General features: G+C 50.7%; 2 protein-coding genes across 2 annotated transcripts in view; both read left to right on the top strand.

Annotated features, from left to right (window-relative positions):
• The window catches only part of UPF1 (UPF1 RNA helicase and ATPase), a 309,167-nt gene that overhangs the window by 111,124 nt on the left and 182,525 nt on the right, over positions 1-15,518 (top strand). The gene's annotated exons all lie outside the window — the stretch shown is intronic.
• The window catches only part of CRTC1 (CREB regulated transcription coactivator 1), a 72,403-nt gene continuing 69,766 nt past the window's right edge, over positions 12,882-15,518 (top strand). Inside the window, exon 1 of the mRNA XM_056844528.1 lies at positions 12,882-13,034. Within this exon, the coding sequence (XP_056700506.1) occupies positions 12,906-13,034 (129 nt within the window). The 5' untranslated portion in view covers positions 12,882-12,905. The remainder of the gene's footprint in view (positions 13,035-15,518) is intronic.

Genomic DNA, 15,518 nt, shown 5'->3' with positions numbered 1-15,518 from the left:
AGAGACGGGACGCTTCCCTTTTGGTTGCTTTGCGAAATAAAGTTGCCCCTCTGCGGCAGGCTGACTGTGGTCGTTGCTTTCCGGCGGCGTGTTCGTTCCCTGCTGAGATGGGAGAGCATCCTATGGAAGACCGACGTGGGGTAGGGGAAGGGTAGCACTCCCCGTCGGTCCTCGGCCTTGGCCTCGTCTCTTGCAGTCGCTGGAAAAAGAAAGAGCTCTTTTTTGTAAAAGGGTGAACGGTTTAGATGTCTCTTAAAGCATTCTTCCCTGTCTGCCAGCTTCAAACTGAAAAGCAGTCAGAAGGATGGGGCAGGGGTGGAACTCGAAGGAGATGAGTGTGCTGTGACAGGGTTCCAGGTTTTTCCCCTCCTTCTGAAAAGCACATTTACACACAGGGTGGACTTCTGGATGGAGGAGCACATGGTCATTCCCTGATTCGATCGTCATGGAAGCCATGGAGATCGGAAGTTCACTGCCAGGGCCTTTACTTCTGTCTGAGGTTTCACAAAACAACCATGCTGGATTCCAGCCCTTTCTCTCATTCTTTCTCTTTTTCTTTTTCTTTCTCTCTCTCTTTTTCTTTCTCTCTTTCAATCTTTCTCTTTTTCTTTCTTTTTCTCTCTTTCTCTCATTCTTTTTCTTTTATTTCTCTCTCTCTCGTTCTTTCTCTTTGTTTCTTTCTCTCTCTTTCTTTCTCTCTCTCTTTCCCCCCTGTCTCCCCGTCTCTCCCTAAACAACTAGAAAAAAAGTACCATCATGCAAACATGGAACTGTTTTATATGTATTCATTAACGATATACCGTTCCATTCACAAACTTTTATACAGCAATTGGAACATCAGTCATGAATTCTATACAAATCAGATAACATTAATGACGAGGTTTCCCGATTTTTCCTTGTTTCACCGTTGCCTCTGCAGAAGTCTGTCACTTTAAAATACACAGGTGAATCTTAGCTGCTTCCTTAGAAGTCTTACTGATTCTCATTCCTGTTCTCCAAGGACATACATGTTCAGTTAATCCTGACAGACCGCGCTGCTCCGGGCTCCACGCTTCTCTCTCACCAGACCTTGTATATAAGTTCATGATTGATGTTCCAATTTCTGTATAAAAGTTCACGAACGGAATGGTATGCCTTTACTTTAATGATACTGTTCATATGGCCAGTTTGGATCTGAACAGTGTCACACTAAAATCAAAATTAAAAAGGAACCATCAATTCCATTTTTCAATACCTTTATTGGCATACCAAGGAACTAGCTAGCTAGATATCAGTATTTTTTTATCTTCATTGACTGAGATAAAAACTTGGCAACTGCCAAAGTAATATTAAAATCCACCTCTGCTAAAAGAACCCTGAAATTATCCAATTCACAAACGGACTCCCAGATAAAAGGTTTTATCCATCTGTCTCTAGCTTCGTTGAGCGGAATGGTATACCATTAATGAATACATATAAAACAGTTTCATGTTTGCATAGTGGTACTTTTCCCCTTAGTTGTTTAGTCCTAAGTACCACACCACTCAATATATCGGTTGGCTTCTACTTTTTGAGCAGCGATAAGCTTTTGCCAGGGGCATGCTAGCCTGCGGGTGCCCCTTGTGCCTTGAGCAGCATCGGGCACATGGAGGGCATGTCTGAAATCTACCACCACAGATGCGCCCCTCTTTGCGAGAGCCCTCTTCATTAACCCCAGAGTGCTAAGCGTCCTGACGCTTGGGCATGCTACAATGTTAGGTACCGGTCCCAGAGAGGAGAAAGCGGCCAAGCATGTAAAGGAATGTGGCCAAAAGTATGAAGAAACTCCTGCCACGCATCTACACCTAATCAGACCCCACCCCGGAGAAGCAGGGGAAAACCCTCTCATCGCTTGGGAGGGGCTGTGACTCAGTGGTAGAGCATCTGCTTGGCATGCAGAAGGTCCCAGGTTCAATCCCCAGCATCTCCAGTTAAAGGGACTAGGCAAGTAGGTGATGTGAAATACCCTGAGACCATGGAGAGCCATGGAGAGGGGCTGTGGCTCAGTGGAACAGCATCTACTTGGCATGCAGAAGGTCCCAGGTTCAATCCCCAGCATCTCCAGTTAAAGGGACTAGGCAAGTAGGTGATGTGAAAGATTCTGAGACCCTGGAGAGCCATGGAGAGGGGCTGCGGCTCAGTGGCAGAGCATCTGCTTGGCATGCAGAAGGCCCCAGGATCAATCCCCGGCATCTTCACTTAAAGGGACTAGGCAAGTAGGTAATGTGAAAGACCCTTTTCTGCCTGAAATCCTGGAGAGCCGCTGCCGGTCTGAGTAGACTGACTGGTGGACCGAGGGTCTGATTCAGTAGAAGGCAGCTTCGTGTGTTCATGGCACATCCAGAGTACCCCATGGCAAATGGGCACCGGCCATCACTATGAGTATGGCATTGACGGTGGAGCTGGGGGCTCCTCTGAGCCACAGAGGCGGCTTCTCACACGGAAAGGCAACCATTGCTCCAAGGAGCAGGGGGCCTTGGGTGCCAACCGGCCCCCTTCCGTGCGAGTTCCGGGTTCAGCCGGAGTCCGGAAGCTGCCCCCTTCTGTCCCCTCCAAAAGTTTATAAGTAGCCCAGTTGCTCGTTCACAGCCGAGATCTCTTAGAATCAGAATCATAGAGTTGGAAAGGACCACCAGGGTCATCTAGTCCAACCCCCTGCACAATGCAGGAAATTCACAACTACCTCCCCCTCCTTACACCCCCAGTGACCCTTCTCCAATCCCTAGAAGGTGGCCAAGATGCCCTCCCTTCTCATGATCTGCCTAAGGTCACAGAATCAAAAAATAATCAGCACGTAGGCTAGTAGTAAGTCATCATTTCATTGCAAGAGTATGTCATACATTACAATTTTTTAAGCAGTTCAAACAATTGCCAAAAGATAAATCTTTAGTCAAAAGAGGTTAGACTGAATCTTTGAAGATGTAATGTATGACATACTATTGCATTGAACTGGTGATTTACTACTAGCCTACGTGATTATTTTCTGTTCTTATGAATTAGCAGCACAGGTTCTCTCTTGTGTATAAGGTCACAGAATCAGCATTGCTGACAGATGGCCATCTAGCCTCTGCTTAAAAACCTCAAGGGAAGGAGAGCCCACCACCTCCCGAGGAAGCCTGTTCCACTGAGGAACCGCTCTTAGAAAGTTCTTCCTAATGCCTAGACGGAAACTCTATGGATTTAATTTCAACCCATTGGTTCTGGTCCAACCTTCTGGGGCAACAGAAAGCAACTCGGCACCGTCCTCTGCATGACAAACCTTTCCCTCCCCTTGACCTGCCCCTCGCACCTTGAGAACTGGCTAGCAACCCCATGGGGGGGCGGTGCACAAAGAGATGGCAGGAAAAGGCCCTGCAAGAGGAATCTTGCCAATGCAGTGGTTTTACGGGTAAGGTGGAGGGAAGTCACTGCAGCACGGGCAAGGGGCTTTCTGCTGCGTCTCCCTCGCCTGCCGCTTGCTGAAACCAGTGAAATACATATGGAGAGGTGTGCTGGATCAGGCCCTCTCGATTCCCACAGCAGGCGAGCAGCTACTCGCCTATGAAGCCTTCCCTCTCACCTCTCCTCTCTTCATGCACTAATTCTTCGCCAGGGCCTGCCGAACGAAGGTCTTAAAAGGCGGGAGAGGCACATTCTGCTAACGGAGACCAGGACTGGGCCGCAGCTTTCCACAGCAGGTCGGCATTTGCATTCCGGAGCAAGCTAGCCTTGTTTTTCGTCTTCCCTGGCAACACGATTAAAACATACTTTTTTCCAAGCCTGGTCTGATGTGTTGATGTTCCAGTCTATTTTGATGTGCTTAGTGTATAAAGTGTGAGAAAGTGATGGAGGAGAGAATGTCTAGGTGTGTACGCACAGTGGAGCAGGGACCTTTTGCCTCTGTGCTGCTGCTCCCGCCCAACACCATGTTATGCAGAAAGAATACTAGAATCATAGAGTTGGAAGTTCCCACCGAGGTCATCTAGTCCAACCCCCTGCATAATGCAGGAAATTCACAACTACCTCCCACACTCCAGTGACTCCTACTCCATGCCCAGGAGATGGCAACAGGAACCCTCTAGGATCCCTGGCCAATATGGCCTGGAGGAAAATTGCTTCCTGACCCAAAAGTGGCGATTGGCATTACCCTGGGCATGTAGGAAAGGGCCACGAGAGCCAAACTCTGACGCAACCCTTCCTGCCCTCCCTCTCATGATCTGCCTAAGTCCACAGAATCAGCATTGCTGACAGATGGCCATCTAGCCTTTGCTTAAAAACCTCCAGGGAAGGAGCGCTCACCACCTCCAGAGGAAGCCTGTTCCACTGAGGAACCGTTTTAACTGTTAGAAAATTCTTCCTAATGTCTGGAGTGAAACTCTTTTGATTTAATTTCAACCCGTTGGTTCTGGTTCCACCTTCTGGGGCAACAGAAAACAACTCCGCACCAGATGCTTGAAGCCAGACAACATTTTGCTCCCGAGTGGGATGGGGAGGAAGTGTTTGTGGAGACCCCTCCTGCGGCTTGCTGGTTAGAGGGTCAGGGATTATTTTTTTAAAGTGGTCTACTGACATTTTTCATTGGAACGAAAAAGCAATTTAAACTTCAAATCCCTCCCCCCACCCAAAGCAGACACATTTGGGTGGCGAAAAACTCTCCAGAAGCAAAGGAGCTCAGAATAGTTGAAGGAGGTGCATGTGCCATATTCGATCTTGGTGCAGGGCTGTGGCTCAGTGGTAGAGCATCTGCTTGACAGGCATAAGGTCCCAGGCTCAATCCGCGGCATCTCCAAGTTGAAAGGACCAGGCAGTGGGTGATGGGAAAAACCTCAGCCTGAGACCTTGGAAAGCCGCTGCCAGTCTGGGTAGGTGGAACAGATCTTGAACACATGAAGCTGCCTTCTACTAAATCAAACCCTTGGTCCGTCAAAGTCAGTGTTGTCTGCTCAGACTGGCAGCGGCTTTTCAGGGTCTCAGGCAGAGGTCTTTCACATCACCTACCTGCCTAGTCCCTTTAACTGGAGATGCCGGGGATTGAACCTGGGACCTTCTGCATGCCAAGCAGAGGCTCTACTACTGAGCCACAGCCCCTCCCCAAGGCTGCAGGGCTGTCTTAATTGCATTATAGGTCCCTGGGCAAAGCAGTGCACTGGGGCCCCTACCTTCGCAACCACTCACAGAAATAAAAACGTAAAGGTGGATAAAACTAAAGATATATGTAAGGGTGCTTCCATAATGAACCAACTCCTTTCTTACATTATACGTCAGTATTCTTCACCCAAACCCAAATTAACATTAATATTGTTCATTATCTTTAGTAAATCACACGCTAAATATGCATTTTCCAATAACAAATATTTATAGCTTAAGGTAAAAGGTAAAGGTCCCCTGTGCAAGCACCGGGTCATTCCTGACTGTTAGCCAAATTGCTCGGTTACGAATATTTATATGGGGGAATTAGCAAATCAATAACCGGCAATGGGCATAACTGCAGGATCTAAGCCTGTGTCTACCAGAGTCCATTCCGTGGTTCAAAGGATAAGGCAGAAGCAATGGAGTTAAAATTGAAAGGTGTTTACTTGATTATATGTTCACACACAAAACAATAAAAAGGTGGTAGAGTAGAGACGTTTGCCAATATGGCAGATTTCCTTTTGAAGAGGGGCTATAGTGCACCTGATCCTGTAGGGGGGGACATCCGGTTCCATGCAGCAGAGAGGAATAAAAGGGGGGCAGGGGGGGTCCCCTGCATGTTCGAGCATCACTGTCCACTCCGACAGAGTGACAGCGAGTACGGGAGGGAGAGAGCTAGCTTGCTTATGGCTGAGAGCGACCTCAGTTATACTCTTTTTGGGGTGGGGGGCTAATGGGATTATCCCCTCGTGGTTCCCATTCATTCACAAAAGGTGAATGAAACCTTAATGGCCGGCTGCTAAGGTGTGTCAGGGGGGCAATTGAGACAGGTAGGCTAAAACCTATGGCTTGCGCAATTCCAGGAGGGTCTGGAGACAATCGCTGATGGGTTTAAACCAGTGGTTCTCAACCTTTTTTTGACCAGGGACCACTAGGACTTTTTTGCTCGGTGCAGGGACCCCAAGGTTCAAAATAAAAATTCAGAGAATTTGAAAATAAACTTTAATCATAACTGTTATTAAACTTAGAATAATATTTGAACATTTTTTTTATAATAGAGAGCTTTTAATTGAAAATATTAATTTATTATGGGTTTATAACTTTGTTTCACGGACCTTAATTTAGTTCTCGCAGACCCCTGGGGGTCCACGGACCCCTGGTTGGGAACTAGTGGTTTAAACAAAGGCTCGAACAGCTGTGCCCAGGTGAGTCACTTTCGCAATGTCAGATGAGCGATTCTTAGTTGCTGATATCACGGAGGCTTCCGATAGGTTGTTAATCATGCAGATGGAGGGGTGGGTGCTGGCTACGTATCTGGTTGTTCCTTGCGAAATGACTTCTGCTGGACACTCGAATGGGGACACAGGAAAATGGATTCCCTCTGGTTCACTTGGAGGGGTCGTCCCACCCGTGGTTCCTTCCTGCCTGTTTCGCGGGACGGTGCGGGAGCCCTTTCCATAGCGTTTGAGGTGTGCTGCACGGCTGGGACGGTGGCGACACGTAGCTTCTGGGGTTGCCATGTCTCCAATCCGGGAGATGGCAAGCATGGGGTAACGTGACCCATGGGGTGACGTCACATCCTGACGTTTTCTAGGCAGACTTTGTTTACGGGGTGGTTTGCCAGTGCCTTCCCCAGTCATCTCCCTTTTACCCCCCCAGCAAGCTGGGTACTCATTTTACCGACCTCGGAAGGATGGAAGGCTGAGTCGATCTCGAGCCGGCTACCTGAAACCAACTTCCGTTGGGATCGAACTCAAGTCATGAGCAGAACTTTGACTGCAGTACTGCAGCTTTACCACTCTGCGCCACGGGGCTTTTTATAGCTTAGTATAGTATTTATTTAGAAGCCCCGTGGCGCAGAGAGGTAAGCTGCAGTACTGCAGTCCAAGCTGTGCTCACGACCTGAGTTCGATCCCGACGGAAGTTGGTTTCAGGTAGCCGGCTCAAGGTTGACTCAGCCTTCCATCCTTCTGAGGTTGGTAAAATGAGTACCCAGCTTGCTGGGGGTAAAGGGAAGATGACTGGGGAAGGCCCTGGCAATCCACCCCGTAAAACAAAGTCTGCCTAGTAAACGTCAGGATGTGACGTCACCCCATGGGTCAGGAATGACCTGGTGCTTGCACAGGGGACTACCTTTACCTATAGTATTTTTTTTTATTCATTGACAGCAAGTCACAGCGTACATAGATTAGCATGGGGCCCCTAAGCTCGTGGGGCCCCTGGGCAACTGCCCAGTGTGCCCGTGCGTTAAGATGGCCCTGCAAGGGTATGATGCTGCATAAGGCAGCTTCGGGCGTTCAGAAGACAGGTTTGCAGACCCCTCTTTTGCTTTCCTCCAGGTCAGTGTGCCGGAGAAGCGGCTGTACCCAAAAGGAGTCGTGTGTATCAAGGCACTGAAGGGAATTTAAATGGCAAAGATTGCTGTCACTTTGTCCCTCTTGCTCAGATCTGGCTCCTTTGTCCCTTCTGGTTTAGGGCTAACGAGGAGGAGGAGGAGGAGGAGAGCTGGTTTTTGTTTGCCAACTTTCTCTACCTTTTAAGGAGAATCAAAACCGGCTTACAGTCGCCTTCCCTTCCATTACACCAGCTTGGTTGGTTAAGAGGTGGTTTGGAGCGGCGGAATTTAATCTGGAGAACCGGGTTTGATTCCCCAGTCCTCCACAGGAAGCCAGCTGGGTGACCTTGGGCTACTCACAGCTCTCTTAGAGCTCTCTCAGCCCCACCTACCTCACAGAGTGTCTGTTGTGGGGAGGGGAAAGGGAAGGTGATTGTAAGCCGGTTTGATTCTTCCTTAAGTGGTAGAGAAAGTCGGCATATAAAAACCAACTCTTCTCCTCTTCTTCTTGAACACTTGAACACGTGAAGCTGCCGTCTACTGAATCGGTCCCTTGGTCCATCCAAGTCAGTATTGTCTACTCAGACCGGCAGCGGCTCTCCAGGGTCTCAGGCAGGGGTCTTTTACATCACCCACTTGCCTGGTCCCTTTAACTGGAGATGTAGGGGATTGAACCTGGGACCTTCTGCATGCCAAGCAGATGTTCTGCCACTGAGCTGCAGCCCCTCTCCATGGCTCTCCAGGGTCACAGGCAGGCAGGGGTCTTTCACATCACCCACTTGCCTAGTCCCTTTAACTGGAGATGCCGGGGATTGAACCTCGGACCTTCGGCATGCCAAGCAGATGTTCTGCCACTGAGCTGCAGCCCCTCTCCATGGCTCTCCAGGGTCTCAGGCAGGGGTCTTTCCCATCACCTACTTGCCTAGACCCTTTAACTGGAGATGCCAGGGATTGAACCTGGGACCTTCTGCATGCCAAGCAGATGCTCCACCACTAAGCCGTGGCCCCTCCCCTCCTCCTCCTCCTCTTGCAAGCAACCACTGCACAAGCTGCTAATCTTTACAAGCTGGTGGCCGCCCGTGTTCCAAAAATAAAAATAAAAAGTGTCCATTTAACACAACAGTGAAAAGACTGACTCATTGTGAAGTATCACATCACAGCTCCGTGGCTGAGGAGATGTGGGATCCGTGTGGGGAACAGAAGCAGGGGCAAATTGCAGCCCCGATAGCGAAAAGGGCCCCGTCTTCTGGAGCAGGATTCAAAAGGGAGGATGCTTGTCAGGCGGTCTCCCAACTGCTGGCAAGGCGCCATCGACACCTCCCTCCCCGCCCCCCACGCAGCATTTGGGCCGAGTTATGACACCCGAGTGAAAAACAAACTCCAGATGGTACCCTCTTTTGAACGTTGGCCAGCGCAACAAAACATTTCTGGAAACAGAGCGTGGCTGGCAGGGAGAACTCTGTTGACGTGGTATTAATCCCCCCCCCGGGGGGGGGGAGAGGAGGAGAGGAGCCAGTCTGAAGTTACTGTCATAGAAGGGGCAGAGGCATTGGGTGGAGCTGCTGCCCTCCTGGGTCCCCTCCAGCTATGGAGATACACTGCCTCTGAACATGGAGGTTCAAATGGCTTAGGGACAGCCTACTTCAAGGCCTGCCTCCTTCCATTATTGGCCAGCCCTCCTGTTAAGCCCCTCCTCTCAAGCCCGTTTGTCTTTAGGGAGCCAGTGTGGTGTAGTGGTTAAGAGCGGTGGTTTGGAGCGGTGGTTTGGAGCACCGGCTTTCTCTGCCACTTTCTCCACCATTTAAAGAAGAATCAAACCTCTGACGATCACCTTCCCTTCCCGTCCCCACAACAGGCACCCTGTGAGGTACGTGAGGCTGACCGAGCTCAAAGAGAGCTGTGACTAGCCCAAGGTCATCCAGTTGGCTTCGTGTGGAGGAGCGGGGAAACCAACCTGGTCCACCAGGTTAGCCTCCGCCGCTCACATGGAGGAGTGGGGAATCAAACCCGGTTCTCCAGATCAGAGACCACTGCTCCAAACCACTGCTCTTAACCACTGCACCACGCTGGCTCTCCGTTGGTGTTCTCAACCATCGGCCAGGTGGAACATCTCTGTCTTGGAAGGCCTTGAGGAACGGTGCGAGGTTCCTCAGGGGCTTGGACTCATTCAACAGAGAGCTCCAGCAGGCCGGCTCTGGCCCCGGTCGAAGACAGCCGGGTTCTTCTCGGGCCGGGAACCACCAGCAAGTGGTTATCGGAGGAGCGTCGTGCCTAGGGTTGCCAGGTCCCTCTTCACTACCAGCGGGAGATTTTTGGGGTGAAGCCTGAGGAGGGCAGAGTTTGGGGAGGGGAGGGACTCCAATGTCATAGAGTCCAGTTGCCAAAGTGGCCATTGTCTCCAGGTGAACAGATCTAAATTGGCTGGAGATCAGTTGTAATGCTCCAGGAATCTCCTGGAATCACCCTAGAATCGACAGGAATGTCAATTAACATGAAAAGGGGGGAATGAAGTGCCCCAAATAAAGGTATTTTATTTGGATGGCCCAGGCTAGCCTGATCTCGTCAGATCTCAGAAGCTAAGCAGGGTCGGCCCTGGTTAGTATTTGGATGGGAGACCACCAAGGAAGACCAGGGTTGCTGTGCAGAGGAAGGCACTGGCAAACCACCTCTGTTAGTCTCTTGCCATGAAAACACCAAAAAGGGGTTGCCATAAGTCGGCTGCGACTTGACGGCACTTTGCACACACCTGTGGCACTATTAACTGTCCCTGCGTACATAAGCAGGTGCAGGAATCCTCCCTTGTAGACATGACACCCCTGTAGATAAATGCGTGTCAAGAACACCCCCCCCCCGTCTTCTCTTGCTTTCAAATTCACTTAGTCTGCATAAAGCACATACACTAACATTCCTTAATGCGCAACATCCCTGCTTCGCCTGTGTGTTATCTTGGTAACGAGAAGTTCACGTTCAGCTAAAGAACTGGCTTAATGCAGAATGGTTTGTTAAGAATGACAGCATGAGAAAAACAGAAAAGTATCATTATTGAAGGAATTGAAGAGAAAGTGTATAAAAGGTTGATCAATGCTAAATGGAAATGTGATTCTTTCTGCAGTGTGGCTCTCTGGGGTCTCGGCTGGAGAGATTTGATCCCAGCTTGTATTGTTTAAATTGGTACCATTAAACGGCACAGCTGTAAAACTAACTCCTGATCTCCAGTGCGTTATCCTTTGATCTGACCTATCTGGATAGCGTTTTTTAGGCACAACAGTAATAGCAGGAGATCTCCAGCTAGTACCTGGAGGTTGGAAACCCTAGCAGCTCCCTCTGAGGGATGCATCTACTTGTCAGGCTGACTTATTCTATTTGGCTGTTGTCCTGACTTGTTTTATTGCACAATTTCTTTTCTGTACTTATTGTGTTGATTGGTTTTTCTTGTTTCAGTTGTGAGCCGCCGCTGGGGAGGCAGCTTGCAAATTTCCTGAATAGTTTAATTTCGGTTTTTACAGCTAGGCCCTGTTACTGGACCTCGGGCATATGTGGATCCAGGGAACAGCCAGATATTGTCTCTGGAAGCAGCTTGCACACAATCTGTGCTCACCAGTTATGCCGAATCAGACTGCGAATGCAATTGGCACTGACAAGTAGGGTTGCCAACCTCCAGGTACTAGCTGGAGATCTCCTGCTATTACGACTGACCTCCAGCCGATAGAGATCAGCTCCCCTGGAGAAAATGGTGGCTTTGGCAATTGGACTCTATGGCATTGAAGTCCCTCCCCAAACTCTGCCCTCCTCAGGCTCCGCCCCCAAAAAATCTCCCACCAGTGGTGAAGAGGGACCAGGCAACCCTACTGACAAGCTTCTATTAGAGGAGTCTTGCTGGCTTAAATTAAAATGTATTGTAGTCCAGCATCCTGTTTTCAGCAGTGGTCAGAAACTAGGGTTGCCAGGTCTGGGTTGGGAAATACCTGGAGATTTTGGGGTCGGAGCCTGAAGAGGCCGGGGTTTGTAGGGGGAGGGACTTCAATGCCATAGAGTCCAGTTGCCAAAGCGGCCGTTTTTCTCCGGGGGAACAGATCTCTATCAGCTGGAGATCAGTTGTAATAGTGGGAGATCTCCAGCCACCACCTGGAGGTTGGCAACTGTATCAGCTCTTGGGCCAGTCATAACAAAAACGTGTCCCCTCTAAAGTCTAACAGTTGGAGATAGACTGCGCCTGTAGAGGGAGGCTCCATTCAGCCACAACTGTCATCGATATAGGCTGGCAACCCTATCAGAAGCTCTTGGGCCAGTCATAACAAAAGCGTGTCCCCTGTAAAGTCTAACAGTCAGAGATAGACTGAGCCTGTAGAGGGAGGCTCCATTCAGCCACGACTGAATGTCATCGATATAGGTTGGCAACCCTATCAGCTCTTGGGCTGGTCATAACAAAAACATGTCCCCTCTAAAGTCTAACAGTGCATTCCTAAGGAGAGACTGGAGTAACTGTCCTTAGGAATGCACTGTAATACTCGGAGATAAGCTGCGCCTGTAGAGGGAGGCTCCATTCAGCCACGACTGAATGTCATCGATATAGGTTGGCAACCCTATCAGAAGCTCTCGGACCGCGTGTCCACTCTAAATTCTAACGGTCAGAGATAGACTGCGCCTGTACAGGGGGGCTCCATTCAGCCACGACTGAATGTCATCGATATAGGTTGGCAACCCTATCAGAAGCTCTTGGACCGCGTGTCCGCTCTAAATTCCAACGGTCAGAGATAGACTGCGCCTGTACAGGGGGGCTCCATTCAGCCACGACTGAATGTCATCGATATAGGTTGGCAACCCTATCAGAAGCTCTTGGACCGCGTGTCCGCTCTAAATTCCAACGGTCAGAGATAGACTGCGCCTGTACAGGGGGGCTCCATTCAGCCACGACTGAATGTCGTCGCTATATCACATCGTCGAGGTAGAAGAGGCGAGGAGAACCGCGCGTGCGCAATACGACTGAGTCGCGGAGAAGCACTGCGCAAGCGCGACGTGGAGCTAGGCAAAGTGCTCGACGCGCCTGCCTCCGCGGACAGGGGGAAGCAGAGCGGCCTCAACCGCGCACGCGCGGCGCATCCTTGTCTCCGAGGCGGCTCCGGGCAGCCCGCTCGGCGCGCCTGCGCACTGGAGCGCGGCCAGGTCCGAGGCGGCCCTCCTCCCTTATCCCCGCCACTATTCTGCCTGTTCTCACGCCTGCGCGCTCCGTCTCTCCCGCCGCCGGGGGCATGCGCAGTGCCGCCCGCTCTTCCCCTCCGGGCTCGCTGCGCCTGCCTTCCCCTCCCCTTTCCGGCGGCCGGGCCTGGCGCGGCGCATGCGCGTTGGCGTCGCCTGGTCGTTGGCGGCGGCGTCTCGAGCGCTGAGGCGGGCGGTGGGGGGGGAGCACGGAGGGGGGGAGGGGGAGGGATGCGGACGGGCAAAGATGGCGGCCTCGTCGAACAACCCGCGGAAATTCAGCGAGAAGATCGCGCTGCACAACCAGAAGCAGGCCGAGGAGACGGCGGCCTTCGAGGAGGTCATGAAGGACCTCAGCCTGACGCGCGCCCACCGGGTGAGGGGGAGGGGGAGGGGAAGGGGCGGGGGAGGGGACCCCCCCTCAGAAAACGAGGGGAGTGGTCCTAGGCCGCCCCCTCCCTCAGAGAAGGGGGAGGGGCAGCCCCGTCTCCCGCAGAAAAGGGGGGAGGGGGCGCGTCGGGGGAGGGGGAGGGGTATTTTATCTTCAGGAGAGGGGGGGTCCTGAAGGAGGGGGGCGCCTGTGGGCGGGGAAGGGGCGGGGTTTTCTCTGAGGAGGGGAGGCTCTGAAGGGGGGGGCTTCAGTAGCCATCCCCCCATTAGGTGAAGGGACTGGGGGGGGTTGTGTGACGAGGTGGGGATCCCCCTCCCCCCAAAAAAGAGGGCATGAAAAACCATTCCCAACCAAGGGGATTAAAAAAAAAGGGGGTGTGTGGGCGAATGTTATAGCTAGCAAAACACCCCCCCCCCAATTTACAAGGAGGGAAGCCATCGGGGTGGATCTCCTCCTTAGAAAGGGCGGGGGGCTCAGAGAGGAGATGGTGTCAATCACTGTCAATGGAGAGGAAACAGAGAAATGGGGGTGTGTGAAGGGATGGAGCTGGCCCACCCACCCCCCTCCTGGAGAGGTGAGGGGACACTGAGATGGAGCCCATCATAAGGGAAGGCTCAGTGGCAGAGCACCTGCTTGGCATGCAGAAGGTCCCAGGTTCAATCCCTGGTATCTCCAGTTAAAGGGACCAGGCAGGTAGGTGATGGGAAAGGCCCCTGCCTGAGTCCCTGGAGAGCCACTGCCAGTCTGAGCAGACAATACTTTGATGGACCAAGGGCCTGGTTCAGTATAAGGCTGTTTCATAGGGGAGGGGTCGTGGTTCATTGGTCAAGCATCTGCTTGGCATGCAGAAGGTCCCGGGTTCAATCCCCGGCATCTCCAGTTAAAGGGACTAGGCAGGTAGGTGGTGTGAAAGACCCCTGCCTGAAACCCTGGAGAGCTGCTGCTGGTCTGAGTGGACAATACTGACTTGGATGGACCAAGGGTCTGATTCAGTATAAGGCAGTTTCATGTGTTCAATAAGGGGAGGGGGTTCTCCAGAGGTAGCATCAATCACCACTGCTGCCCCTCCCCGCATAGAGCCAATATCAATAACCTCCCTGTGTATAGATAAGGGAGGGGGAATGTGGAGGCAGAGGGAGATTGGGGTGGATCCCCCTGGAACACGCAGAAAGAATTGTGTGGAAAGGGATCCATTCATAAGCACGCTCCTTTTCAGATAGGGGGGGAGGAAATCAAATCTTCCTTTATGCCTACGGGGAAGGTTAGTGACACCCCCAGTTTTCAGGGAAGGGGGAGCGACAGTAACACCCCACTGCAATTTATGGGTACAGTGACATTAGTAAGTCAGCGTTCATAAAACATAAACCTTCCCTGGAGGGTTGTGAGGTTGGTGGACCATCTCCTTATTATGTCTGCATGGAAGGATGGATTAATAAATGTACCTATATATTTATGTTGGGGAAACACCAGCAAAGGTAATAACACCCTTATTACGTGAATGAGAACCAATGAAGTCTAAATAGCGCTCTCTCCCACTCTCTTCAATTGATGGTTTGTTGGGAAATTAATATATTTTCCACAATGTTTTCTGGAACGGGGGTAATGAAACACCTTGGTTTTTATGCATAAACTAATAGCTCTTGCTATTATGTGGGAACTGGCGTTGCGAGGAGTGGCGGGGGCGTTCGTGATTCCCCCTCCCACTTATATGTATGCTGGGAAATTGTGTTTATGTGTATGTGCATATGAGGAGGGTTAACAGCGAACCCTTCGCCAACATATGTAGAAAAGGAAACAAATTCTGCGTACATGCCTCCATTATGCGTATTGGCGATGGAATGGTTAATGCAACCTCCCCCCAGCCGCCACTTATGCATATATTGGTGGAAGAGGTATTCACAAATCCTCCCTTGTATTTTTGGTGGGGTGGGGAAAGGAACTGTGAGATGGTGTGTGCATACTTCTCTTCATTTACATGAATGTTAGGGAATGGTGAACTGGAGCTTAATGACTCGTCCCCATTTTATGTGTGTATCAGGCGGTGATAATCTTTCCCGTGAGTGCATGTGGGAGGGTAACTGCAGTGGAGGGCAATTATTGCGTCCCTGAATTTTTTATGCGTTTAAGGGGTGGTTAAAACCGCTGTCCATTTATGCCTGTGGGAATAATAAATCCCTCACATGTTATTTGAGTTGGGGCGATCATAAGAGAAGGAGCAGGCTTGGAACCTCATTATTTATACATGTATGGTTCGTTTGGAACAATTCATCAAAACGTTTACAAACTTAAGAACTCGCTACTGTCCAGTCAAACCTGTATCGGTTACAAAAGGAAAAATAACCCTCTTCTGTTTTGGTTGGGGGTTTCTGACTCCCCATCTGCAGGGCTGGTTGTGAGGGCCTCAGTGGATGTTCCTTTTTTGTTATGCTTATTTTTATGGCAAATTATGATGTACCGCAAGTAGAGAAT

Source organism: Euleptes europaea, chromosome 2 (genome assembly GCF_029931775.1).
Source record: "Euleptes europaea isolate rEulEur1 chromosome 2, rEulEur1.hap1, whole genome shotgun sequence".
Lineage (NCBI taxonomy): Eukaryota > Metazoa > Chordata > Lepidosauria > Squamata > Sphaerodactylidae > Euleptes > Euleptes europaea.
This window is presented reverse-complemented; position numbering and strand designations above follow the sequence as displayed.